At 40.4% G+C, this 13,871-nt stretch overlaps 1 protein-coding gene across 5 annotated transcripts in view; it reads left to right on the top strand.

Moving 5' to 3' along the window:
* zzef1 (zinc finger, ZZ-type with EF hand domain 1) overlaps positions 1-13,871 on the top strand; it is a 303,511-nt gene that overhangs the window by 231,168 nt on the left and 58,472 nt on the right. For all 5 annotated transcript variants that reach the window (XM_059972942.1, XM_059972943.1, XM_059972940.1 and 2 more), the window contains 3 exons: positions 5,444-5,612; positions 9,289-9,387; positions 10,205-10,370. In XM_059972942.1, the coding sequence (XP_059828925.1) occupies positions 5,444-5,612; positions 9,289-9,387; positions 10,205-10,370 (434 nt within the window). The remainder of the gene's footprint in view (positions 1-5,443; positions 5,613-9,288; positions 9,388-10,204; positions 10,371-13,871) is intronic.

The following is a 13,871-nucleotide window of genomic DNA, read 5'->3' as shown; positions in this document are numbered from 1 at the left end:
TAGATTGATCTTGAGTAGGTTAAAAGCTCGGCACAATACCATGGGCCAAAGGACCCGTACAAAGGCCTATTAATGTCATATTCAAGGGTATTTGTTTTTTTAAAATAATAGACATTATTTTAAAAAACAGTCAGTAGTTTCTGACAGATACAGTATACAGTTGAAGTCAGAAGTTTACATACACTTAGGTTGAAGTCATTAAAACTCATTGTTTAACCACTCCACAAATTTCATATTAGCAAACTATAGTTTTGGCAAGATGTTGAGGACGTCTACTTTGTGCATGACTCAAGTAATTATAACAACAGTTGTTTATGGACATATTATTTCACTTTTAATTGACTATATCACAATTCCAGTGGGTCAGAAGTTTACAAACAAAATCAAAAGAAATCCGCCAAGACCTCAGGGAAAAAAAAATTGTGGCCCTCCATAAGTCTGGTTCATCCTTGGGAGCAACTTCCAAATGCCTGAAGGCACCACGTTCATCAGTACAAACAATCGTACGCAAGTATAAACACCATGGGACCACGCAGCCGTCATACCGCTCAGGAAGGAGACGCATTCTGTCTCCTAGAGATGAATGCGCTTTGGCACAAGAAGTGCAAATCAGTCCCAGAACAACAGTAAAGGACCTTGTGAAGATGCTGGAGGAAACAGGTAGACAAGTATCCATATCCACAGTAAAACGAGTCCTATATTGACATAACCTGAAAGGCTGCTCAACAAGGAAGAAGCCACTGCTCCAAAACTGCCATAAAAAAGCCAGACTACAGTTTGCATGTGCACTTGGAGACAAAGATCTTACTTCTTGGAGAAATGTCTTCTGGTCTGATGAAACAAAAATAGAACTGTTTGGCCATAATAACCATCGCTATGTTTGGAGGAAAAAGGGTGGAGCTTGCAAGCTGAAGAATACCATCCCAACCGTGAAGCATGGGGGTGGCAGCATCATGTTGTGGGGGTGCTTTGCTGCAGGAGGGACTGGTGCACTTCACAAAATAGACGGCATTATGAGGGAGGAAAATTATGTGGATATATTGAAGCAACGTCTCAAGACATCAGCCAGGAAGTTAAAGCTCGGTCTCAAATGGTCTTCCAAATGGACAGTGACACCAAGTATACTTCCAAAGTTGTGGTAAAATTGCTTAAGGACAACAAAATAAAGGTATTGGAGTGACCATCACAAAGCCTTGACCTCAATCTGATGGAAAATTTGTGGGCAGAACTGAAAAAGCGTGTGCGAGTAAGGAGGTCTACAAACCTGACTCAATTACACCAGTTCTGTCTGGAGGAAAGGAACAAAAGTCCAGCAACTTATCGTGAGAAGCTTGTGGAAGGCTACCCAAAACGTTTGACCTAAGCTAAACAATTTAAAGGCAATGCTACCAAATACTAACAAAATGTATGTAAACTTCTAACCCACTGGGAATGTGATGAAAGAAATAAAAGCTGAAATAAATCATTCTCTCTATTATTATTCTGACATTTCACATTCTTAAAATAGTGATCCTAACTGACCTAAGACAGACAATGTTTTCTAGGATTAAATGTTATGAATTGTGAAAAACTGAGTTTAAATGTATTTGGCTAAGGTGTATGTAAACTTCTGACTTCAACTGTAAATCCAACAAGAAAAACGGGCCAACGGTGGTTAAAAAGACAGCATTAGATCAAAGGAAACGTAAAATGCTGTCAGGCAGCCCAAGAATTGGGAATTCAGCAAAAGTATTGTTGGAGAAGGAAAAGTAGAACATGGGAGAAATGCTATATAATAGGAAGAAACATAAAAGACAGATTCTACAGACACATAAAAATGAAAAGATTAGCACAAGTTCAGGTGGGTCACTTACAGATTGGGACAGAGAAATTACATTGCAGAGTAAGGAATTAGCTGGCAAACAAAACAAAACTACTGTGTCTGTCTTCATGAAAGAAGATAGCAAAATTTCCCAGAAATAGTAGGATCAAGCGGGTTTAGAGTGAATAAGGAGCTAGGAAAAATTAATGGAACTGAAAACAGTTAAAAGCGTAATGACCCACATCCAAAGGTTCAGCTGGTGGCTGTAGGAGAGAAGATGCATTGTTCCTCATCATTCAAATTTCAGATTCTTTAATCACTCCTGAGTCACTATTGTAACTCCATTGTTTAGGGAAAGGAGGGAGAGATTTTAAAAAAGTCAGATTTATAAAAAATGGTACAGAAGGCATGAGGAGCCTCCCAAGGGTCTAATCTAATCGTATTTCATAAGCTTTGATGGAGTCCTGATACTAAAGGATGAGAAACACCATTGAGAGGATCTTAGCTCGGACGTTCTGCAAATACAGTCAATTTGGATAAACCTAAGAAAGCTTAGACAGCACAAAACCTCCCCCCCCACCCCCCCCCCCCCCAGTCCTGCCCACCACACCCTTCTTTGATCATAGGGTTGAATAGAAAATTTCGGGGAATGTGTGATAAGTAATATGCAGGGACTATGGGAACTTGGTTTGCCTAGAAAATATATTAAATAGAGGGTGATTGTGTAGAGTGTAGTCAAGTGTGTCAACTAGAAGAATATATTAAAGAACTGATAGGCTTGGCAGCAGGGTTGGATTTGGGACTAGAATTAGTTCAGACCTTTTATGTAATGAAGCTTTACAATAAAGAATTTTCCAGGGATGAGTGAATTTACTGTAATTGGGAGAGATTCTAATTTTAGGAGAATTGTGGTTAAGTATAAAATTATCAAGTTTCAGCAATCCCTGATTAAATTCTGCTTGAAAAATCGATTAAAAGATGTAACTCATAAAGTAGACAAATATTTCAGTTCTAAAGCACTTTGAATTTGGGTAATATACATATTTACAAGGGCTAAGAAATAGTGGAAAACTGAACAGAAGTAATGGATTACTCTTGGAATGACAAGATTGAACTAGCAGTGTCATGATTGGCTCTGCCATTAGTAACTAGATGAGGGTTTTGAATGGAACACATCCATGTTTGTTACAAATTTAGAAATCAAGAACACAAGAAAATATGAGCCACGTTATTATCCTGACCCATCAATCCTTCCCCACAGTTCAATATCATCATGGCCGATCTTCTCAAAACCTCATTGCCTCTTCCATGCCACTTTTCCATGGCCTTCAGTTCCACAATCTTTCAAAAATTTGCCTACCTCATTTCAGATATTGCTAACAAGCTTTCCTGTACAACTTTCTAGGACAGAGCATTCTGATGTCCACGCAAGTAGAAATTTCTGAACATGGGTGATCTCCACATTACAGGGAGGATGGGGGTGGGTTGCATTTCAGAAGATGGTCTGTATTGCAGGTTTCCATAATGTGAAGCTGCATCATCTACACAGGTATCAAGCCACATGAGTTTTAAATAAAAACTAATACATGGATTCTTATTCTGTATCTCAGATCACTACAGCACAGAAACAGGCCCTTTGGCCCATCTAGACCATGCCGAACTATTGCTCTCCCCAGTCCCATCAACCTGCACCTGGACCACAACCTTCCATACCTCTCCCAACCATGTACCTACCCAAAATTCTCTTTAATGCTGACATTGAGCTAGCATCCACTACTTCTGCTAGCAGCTCATTCATTCCACACACTCAGCACCTTCTGAGTGGACGAAGTCTCCCCCTCATGTTCCCTTTAAACATTTCACCTTTCACCCTGAACCGATGGAGAGGCAAAATTACCTTCTATCATAACCTTATTTTTCTTGCAATAGTCTGCAATCTCTCTACAAATCTGCTCCTCTAAATCCCATTGACTATTGGCTGGTCTATAATATAATCCCCATTAATATGATTATCCCTTTCTTATTTACATTTCCACTCACCTTGCAAGCCTTCCAGTCTATCCTGTCCGAGCGCTACTGCAATATCTTTCCTGACTAGAATCACCATCTCGCCCCCTTTTATCCATCTTGCTCTATCATGTCTAAAACAACAGAAGCCTGGAACATTGAGCTGCCAATCCTGCCCTTTCTGCAACCGTTTCACTAATGGCTACAATATCATAATTCCATGTGTTGATCCATGCTCTTAACTCACTTGGCTTACCGACAATGATCCTTGTATTGAAATAGATACAACTCAGAATATAAATCACATGATGTTCAATCTTTCAATTTCTGTCCTTCTATGTACTCCACTCCCTGGCACTCTGATTCCCATCCTGCTATGACTCTAGTTGAAACCCCCCTCAGAGCAGCAAACCTTCCCACAAGGATATTAGTCCCCCTCCACTTCAGGTGCAAAATGTCCCTGGAACTGTCCCAATGATCCAAAACTCTGACAGCCTCACTTCCGCACTTCCTTATCCATGTGTTATATCTTCCTATTTCTGGCCTCAGAGCACATGGCACAGGTAGCAATTATGAGATCACAGCCTTTCTGTCTGAGCCATAGAGCCAACTCAATGCCAGAGACCTGACCACTTTGGCTATCCTCTGCTAGATGATCTCACACCCACCCCAACTGAATCCAAGCTGGTCTACTTGTTATTGAGGGGACCAGCCACAGGGATACTTTGCACTGGCTGCCTAGCCCTTGTCCCTCTCATGCGTCATGCACCTTACGTGTAACTTCCTCCCTATATCACCTTTCAATTAAAGCCTCAGCCTCAGGAGGCTCAGCCTCCAGTTCATCCAGTTTCCAGATGCTGCAGCTGGATGTACTTCTTTCGGGTGTCGTTGTGAGGGATACCAGAGGTCTCAATGTCCTCTGACGTTCTATTATCCTGCCTGGCATTTCCACTGCTCTAATTGCACAATAAGAAAGAAATGTAGCCAAACCCGCTAAATGTCCCAACGCGCTCCTCTCACTGTTTCAGAACTCGCACACAAAATACGCAAGCCAAAGACTCTGCTGATCCTAAACCTGCTGAATGTCCCAATAGACCCAATTTGCTCATTCAGATCTACTGAACTCCCTCTGGATGAATTCCCTGTGGTCAGATTTCTGTTACTTAAACTGCTATCACACAAGAATTGTGCGTACTTTGGATTTAAATGGCCAGCCCACTATGTTGAAATTGTGTTCCCTCAGTTGAGACTCTCGACATCCACCCTGTCACACTCCCTTAGGATCCTATGCTTTTCTATAAGCTCAAACTTCATTCTTCTAAACTCCAAAGAATAGGGAGCAAAACACTATACTCAGAGTGTATCACATTAAGGACAGGTTTAGAGATGGCAAGGATCTTATCAGAACGTAAAGAGACACGTGAACCTATTCACGAGGAATAAAACAATGTGCAGCCAACTAGTAAGTAGTTGTTCAAGCAGTATTCATAAAACACTCAGTCCAAACTTTCATTTCCATTTTGCTTCCATATAAATTGAAAATGATGTGTAAACCATTGTATTTTTAAAAATATTTCTGAGGTACTATGGTAATTATAACAAAGCACCCAATAATAGATATTTTTTAAACTCCAGGACAAAGTTCACATTCCTGGTGCAATTTACCTGTCGGTGAAATTTGATTCTCATTGTGTGTCTGAAGATGGATGTGATGAGTTGCTGATGTCCAGCAGTAGTGACTACAAACAAGATCGACATGTGTTCAGTGGGTCATCACATAAGTGGATTGACTTTGACATTCCAGGTAGAAATTTCATTCTGTCTGTTGTTCACTTTTTGAAGTCCGTGTGCCCTCGTCAAGTGCAGAATGTAGTGCTGTTTTGTAATTGAATATGCCAGCTGGATATTTCTGACGGCCAGGCCAGTGCTTTTGATCATTATGATCAAAAAGATAGTATCCTGATCTGAAAGTAATATTTCATTTGCAATCAACAACTTTGGGCAAAATAATTTTACAGACAGTGATTAATTTTTACATTATTTTTTACAGTGTAAGATTTTTACATTAATTTTTACAGTGTAAGATTGTTTTACAGCTTACCACTTCTTTTACTCTTCGCACAAATTGAGAAAGCTCTGTCATCTTTGACTTGCAGCTTACATGTATTAATCCTGGTGGAGGTGTAAAATTGACACTTGCCATTTATAGAGCTGTGTCTCGGGTATCAGAGCAGGCAGGGAAAATTTCGGCAGAGAGAACCGGGTGCCACAGTAGCGGAATGGTTAGCACGACACTTTTACAGCTGAAGGGGTCAGAGTTTGGAGTTAAATCCAAGCATCACCTGTAAGGAGTCCATGCGTCCTTCCCATGAAGGTAGCAGTTACTGCAAAGAGATGCCGGTTAGTAGGTTAATTGGTCACTGTAAATTGTCCCGTGATTAAGCTGGGGTTAAATCAGGGCAACACGGCGCAAAGGGCCGGGAGGGCCTACTCCATGCAGTGTCTCAGTAAATAATATATTTTTGTGAATTAACCAGCAATTGGAATTATTTGCACATGTAGTACTCCTTCAAAATAGTTAACAGTATTTGGAGTTTTGAAAGGCTGGAAGAACAACCTGAATTTACATATGCTAAATCTCTTAACAGCTCCAGACCCAAATGGTTGAGGTATAGAATGAGTTAAGTTGCCTGTTGAAAGGTCAGCTTAAGGTTGGTCAGTAAATGGAGATGAAAGGATCTGCAGATACTGGAAATACGAGATAAAAACAAAATCCCCAAAACACTCAGCTGGCCAGGCTAGAAAGAGAAATTGTCATTGTTCCTGGTCTAGGACCCTTATCAGAATTCAAAAGGAGAGGAAAATTAGTTTGAGGAGGCAAAGATAATGGTGGATGTGATGACTAGAACAAAGGTTGAGACTGGATGACAATTGAACGGCAGTTAACTTGAGATTAAGTGTAATGTGTATGCTGGGCAGGCCAGAGAGAAAAACAGCAAATATGATATCTGGTAGAAGTGGAATCAGACAAAAGAGTGAGTTGAAGCTCAGGACCTCCCATGCAGACTGTGCAGGTTCTCTATGGCGTGGTTATCCAATCTACGTTTAACTGCACCATTGAAGAGGAGGCCAAACAGACACTAGATTGGAAGAAGTTGAAATGAGTCACTGCTTCATCTGGAAAGACTGTTTGGATCCCTGGAGGATGTGAAAGGAAGAGCTGAAAAGATGTGTGGCATATCCTGTGATTGCATGGAATGTTCATCAGAGAGGCAGTGGTAGGTTGGGCCAGAAAAGCAGACCAGGGAGTTGTGAAAGGAATTTGAAATGCTGGAAGGGAAGTGGGAGCGAATGTGGATGCTGGTAGAAATTATGAAGGATAATCTGTTAAATGTGGAGGATGCTGGGGTGAGAGCTGAAGACCAAGGAAACTCTGTTCCTGTTCTGTCCAGGAGAAGGGGTGAGAACAGAGGAGTGAGAAATACATGCGATGGACTGAAGGATTGATATTGGAATTCCAATCGGAAGATTAGACCTTAAATTCTGAGCTGTTTTACCAGTGTTTTCCCTGGCAGATATATACTTTGTTGAGTTAAATCATTGAACTAAATGCAATGGGTGAACGCTCCTAAACTAGTCATGTGTAGTCAGCTATGTCTGTATTAAGGATGAGGATGTTCATAGTGACATCTTTGAACGCTTCACTCTGAAGGGGAGCAGAACGGGGAAAAGAACCTTTCTTTGGAAGAAGCAGCAGAGGAAATAACTTCATATTATTTTTCTTATGAAAGAAAAGGGGGCCATTTGCATCATGAAATCTGTGCTGGCTCTCAGCATTCCCGTCAGTACCATTTCCATATTGTGGCTTGTTGTCCTGCCCATCAGAATAAATAACTTCTCCACTCACCTATGGCTCTTCGCTAAGTAACACTACTGACAAATTACCATTGCTTCCTTTAAACAAAGACTCAGAATCAGGTTTATTATCACCGACATGTGACGTGAAATTTGTTAACTTAGCAGCAGTTCAATGCAATACATAATCTAGCAGAGAGAAAAAAGATAATAAATAAACTAAAGCATAGTAAATAAGCAATTAAATCAATTATGTATAATGAATAAAAAATGTACAAGAACAGAAATACTGTATTAAAAAAAAGTGAGGTAGTGTATAAGGGTTCAATGCCCATTTAGGAATTGGATGGCAGAGGGGAAGAAGCTGTTCCTGAATCGCTGAGTGTGTGCCTTCAGACTTCTGTATCTCCTACCCGATGGTAACAGTGAGAAAAGGGCATACCCTGGGTGCCGGAGGTCCTGAAAAATGGATGCTGCCTTTCTGAGACACTGCTCCCTAAAGATATGTACTTTGTAGGCTAGTGCCCAAGACAGAGGTGACTAGATTTACAATCTTCTGCAATTTTTTTCGCTCCTATGCAGTAGCCCCTCCATACCAGACATTGATGCAGCCTGTCGGAATGGTCCCCATGGTACAAGTATAGAAATTTTTGAGTATTTTTTGACATGCTAAATCTCTTCAAACTCCTAATAAAGTATAGCTGCTATCTTTATGACTACATCAATATGTTGGGACCAGATCAGATCCTCGGAGATCTTGACATCCAGGAACTTGAAGCTGCTCACTCTCTCCACGTCTGATCCCTCTATGAGGATTGGTATGTGTTCCTTCTTCTTACCCTTCCTGAGGTCCACAATCAGCTCTTTCGTCTTACTGACATTGAGTGCCAGGTTGTTGCTGCGGCACCACTCCACTAGTTGACATATCTCACTCCTGTACGCCCTCTTGTCACAACCTGAGATTCTACCAACAATGGTAGATCAGCATACCAGCAAACTATTTTTTAAAGCGCATTCTCAGTATTTGGGCTGTTTTGTAGAAAAATCCCACAATATCCTCTAGAGTATTTCTGAATGCAAAAGCTGTCAATCAGGTTGTTGTGGATTCAGGCCAGATCATGACTGCCTTAGTGGGAATTGTTAAACTGGGAATTATTAACCTAATTCTTTTGATTGCACATCCAGTAATATAATTAAATTGTAGTTATATTTTCTACAAGTAAAAAAAAGCCACCTTTCGAAACCAGCCCCTTTTGCTAAAAATGCATCTTAATTTAGCTCCGAGCTAAATTGTATCTGCAAGAAAGATGCCGAGGACAGCAGGTACCTCACAGTTCCAACAGACACTTGGTATTTCTTCCTGTGACCAGGTGCTCTCATGCTCCGATGGTGTACAGATTAGTTGACTATTTAGCTATGACCAATTGACCCTAGATTGGGGTGGGGGGGGGGAGTTGAGGAGCATATGAGAGAGAAGTGTGTTGTTGGGTGTGACATTATGGGGATGTTCTGAGTCAGCACAGATTCGATAGGCTGATGGCCTGGAACTATTTATTAACACGTTTTTCCTTTCTGCAACAATAGTTAATATTTTGTAATCCTTTTCCTATCCATATTCCTTCTAGGTGATACACTGTATTACAGGTTTACATCTGACCTAGACACCAATGACTGGGGTTATAAATTCACAGTGACAGGAGGCCACCGTGGGCGGTTCCTGACTGGTGAGTCACAAAGGTGGGATGGATGGGAGGTGGGTGGAAATGGTGGAGTAAGTTAACTCCTCATTTGTTCTTCTTTACTTTCCTTCAGTAATTTATTGTCTCCTGTCACACATCTCTTTTTTTAATCTGCTGGCGTTTGCACTCCTCTCCTTTGTTAAGTGACATTTTCTTTGTGACAGCTAAAAGTAGTTGTGTGCCTTCCAAAGATCAACAGACTCTACAATAGAACCACACATTTCAGCGCCTGCTCTAGAACTACACAATTCAGTAGCTGCTCTAGAACTGCACATTTCAGCAGCTGTTCTAGAACTACACGTTTCAGTGCCTGCTCTAGAACTACACATTTCAGCGCCTGCTCTAGAACCACACATTTCAGCGCCTGCTCTAGAACTACACATTTCAGCAGCTGCTCTTGAACTGTACATTTCAGTACCTGCATTAGAACTACACTACAATAAAACTGCGCAGTTCAGAACCTGCACTACAACTGTTTCTACTGATATCTTGACAGTCTAGTTTTATTTTAGTTAAAAGGCAGTTAATTGTTTGCTTTCCTTTACCAGTCGTTATATGAGGATTACTCCAATAATTGGAACAAATGGATAGAATTTGCTAGTATTTATATAAAAGCCAGACCATATGATTTTGGCTTATTGTCCATGACTTTTAAAAAACCTAAGGACTCTCCTGCAACGCAGTACACAGGTTGCAGTATGTTGAATGCATACTGCAGGTGAACATTTGAACTTCTGAAATGCAAATTTTGTTATTTTGGTTGCCTGTTCAGAACTTCTGACACCTCTCTCTTCCCCCCCAGGATTTGAGATTCTCAAACAAATGCTGCTGGAGGAGAGGATTCTTCCACACCTTCAACTGGCTGAAATATGGGAGTGGCAAGTGGGTGTGGCTTGTCAGCAGATGGGGCATCAACGTTTAAAAGCAATTCATCTGCTTTTGAAGATATTACAGTGCACCTCTTTCAGGTACAGTAGCAATTTTCAAAGCAGAGCAGCTCATGTCAGGAGTATTTATAATAAGTTCAAAGTAAATTTATTATCAAAATTCAAATTTTGTGAGATTCATTTTCCTGCAGGCATTTGCTTGAAAAGAAAATACAATATATTTTTATGAAAAAACTATACTTAAACAAAGACTGACAAACATCAATGTACAGATGAAGATGAGCTGTACAAATAAAAATAATATTAGGAACATGAGTTGTAAAGAACCCTTGAAAGTGAGTCTTGGGATGTTAGAAATAGGTCAGAGTAGTGGTGAATGAAGTTGTCCACACCAGGTCAGAAAACTGATGGTTGTAGCATAATAAACCTGTTGGTGTGGGACTTGTATCTCCTGTCCGATGATACTAACAAGACAAGAGTGTGGCCTGGATAGTGTGGGTCTTTGATGATAAATGCTGTTTTATTATGCAGTGCTTCATATAAATACATTTAGTGTTCGGAAGGGCTTAGCCTGTGATGGTCTGGGCTGTATCCACCACTTTCTGTAGCTTTTGCTGTTCTTGGCTATTGGTGTTTCCGTACCAGGCCATGATGCAACCATCATAATACGTTAAAATTGTTGCAAAAAATTGTATTTAAGTTTTCTCAGCCACAAAGGGAGGACCCTTCAAGACCATTGGTTATCCTGAGTTGTGTGCCACTAGGAAGTCGATTTGGTCTGTTGATTTCTGCCAAGAGCAGGTTGTTTGACTCTGGTTCCTTTATCTTCCTTCAGATCCAGCAAGCTGTGGCTCTCAACAAGAGAAGTTTATATCTGTCCATCTATAGCAAAACAGCTTATCTGACAAATACAGTTTTTATATGGACAGGTCGTTATCCTGCTTCGTGTACTGACTTCAGTCTTTATCCTACACCTTCCCTTCAGCCTTCTGTGTCTCTGTGAGATCTTGCAAGTAGAGATCTTGTTGATAGATTCTGGCTGACTTTCTGTCATGTTGAGTTGCAATTCCTAACAAAGGTAGAAACATGGGTGGAGAGCTTATAAAGCAAGTTGAGATGCAAGTCCCATTTTTTAGCTGGTTTGGAATGGGATTTGGGTTGCAAGTCTCATTTAGCTGGTTGGAATGGGATTTGAATGCCAACCTTGTTTAGCTGGTTTGCAGTGGGTTTTGAGAGACAAGCCTCGTTTACCTGATTTGGAATGGGAATTGAGATTCAAAGTTCATTGTTTACATGGATTGCACAATTTGAAATTATATAAACAAGACACTTCAAAGAACCTCTTTGGATCTATCTGCTCTGTTTCTAAGAGACAAGTGGTGCATTTTTGAGTGCCTCTGCAATTGTTCATGGAAAGATAGATCAAGTGCAAGTAATTCATCATGTTCTTGCTTTGGATGCATTTTATTCTACAAACTTTGTGGATTTGTAATGCTGAGGCTCCGGAACCACTTTTATAGAGAAGGTGCTGAGAACCATTATTATCTGTTATCTGTTTCATCCCTGGTGTTGCTGCAGCACATACCCCATCCCTGGTTCCTGCACCTCACTCTGAAGGAAGTACAAGGTAACATAGAGTTAACTTGCTTGGGCTAATGTGATGGAGGATCTGGAACTTGTGTACTTTCAGGGAAGGTGACTGCATTACTATCTGCGAGAGTAAAGTGTAAATGTGGAATCTTCAAAATGGGATTTCCCTCACTTGAGAGATTAAATAACATGTTGCAATCTATTCATTGATGTTTTGTGTTGTGTGAATATTTGAAGCTGTTTCTTTAAAAAGTAGTTTTTAATAATGTAATCTATTTAGCCTAAATCTAGTCATTTTACCTACATAGTTTTGTACCATGGCCAAAGATAATTACATTTCACCTGGATAGTGCTGAGAATTTCAACAAATAAAAAAAAAATCTGATGCTGGAAATCTGAAATAAAAACAGAAAATGCTGGAATCACTCAGCATTAGTGGAGAGAGAAACAGTTAATGCTTCAGATTAGAGTCCTTTCCCAAGAACTTCTAGTTGTTGTAGATGAGTATTTCTCGTGACTGACCATTCTGGTCAGCTAGAATGTTAATGCCATCAGTCAAGTTTGGGGAAGGTATGGGTTGTGGCATGATTGTATTTAGCACTGGATTTAGTGTTGAAACCTACTTGATGTGACAGCAGAGATACTTGTGTCTTATCATTCTGGACTGCAGGAATTCTTCTCAGGTATGTGAGGAGCACAATGGGCTTTCTGTGCAGTAACTTTCTATAATTCTTTAAATATCCTCTCAAATTCTCAGCCCCAGTGGTATTAAATATAAGGAGTGATTCCTTCTTTGGCTGACCACCTCATTCATGGCATATGGATGAAGCAGCAAGTCCTGTATATGCTGCCCATCCCCGTATGCTGAATAGGTGGTGAGTTACCTCCCTGAAGTGTTGCATTCCAGGTGGTGAGAGTACTCCCACGGTGTGTTAGGTTTACAAAGACAGGGGGATAAGGAACTTGGGTCAGTGCCTGTGCAAACGTAAACAAGTAAGAAATCAACAAGTGGAAAAATAGACAGATATAATTAATCAACTAATTCAGAGATAATAGGCTGCTAGTAATAATCCACACTGGTATTTGAAGAATTCTAATTCAGAGCATTTAGAGATGAAAATTAACAATGATTTGTGGGATGACCATTGAAATTCAGCTGCTTTGCTCATACCTGTTAGAGGAGGAAAATATACTGAAAAGATCTGATTCTTAATTGGCTCTTACATTCTCAGAGTGATACAGCAACTCTCTCAGTGTATTAAATCACTATGAGTGTTTCATGAGCACCCTCATGGATTTTCTCAGTGAGCCTAAAGATGAGCAAGCAGTACCAGTGTTGTCAGCAGTCTTCTTGGTGATCCGAGTTCTAATTCTGAGTGTCAGAAGCAAAATGGCATGTCAGGGAGAGCCGGTGTGGGTACCTGAGCCTGCTTCAGTGCTGACCCTGAGTCCTGTCAGTGTGGAATTTGTAAGTTCTCCCCTCGTCTTTGTTGATGTGTTTCTCTTGTTTCCTTTCACACCCAAAAGGCATGGAAGATGGTTGGCTGCTCTAAGTTGCCTTGAGTTGATGAGTGGAGGCTTGGAAGAAAGAGCAGAATTAATAGGAAAGGAAAGGAAACAAGGATTAGCAAAAAAAAAGTTAATTATGATTGGCATATCCTCAGGTTAAATGCCTGCTTCTTTTCCGTATCTCCCTGAGAATGTATCAGCAATATTCTTTTTAGTCAGCCAGCTTTGTGCTGAAATTTGCTTGTATTAGCCACAAGGCTGTGCTCTTGGATTAAAAACCTTTAGGAAATGTTAGTTGCTTCTCCCCCGAGTAGCCCAACCTAATTTCCATATGTTTTATTTGAATAGTCTTAAATCTAACTTTTGTTTTGGAGCCATTTATTTGAAAATGGAAACGTTGGTCAATAGGGTGAAGAGAGCTTATGACATGTTTGCCTTCATTAGTTGGGCCACAATACAAAAATCAAACATAGGAACAGAATT

Source organism: Hypanus sabinus, chromosome 6 (assembly GCF_030144855.1).
Source record: "Hypanus sabinus isolate sHypSab1 chromosome 6, sHypSab1.hap1, whole genome shotgun sequence".
NCBI classification, from domain to species: Eukaryota; Metazoa; Chordata; class Chondrichthyes; order Myliobatiformes; family Dasyatidae; genus Hypanus; species Hypanus sabinus.
Note: the sequence above shows the minus strand (reverse complement) of the source record. Positions and strands in the feature narration are given on the sequence as shown.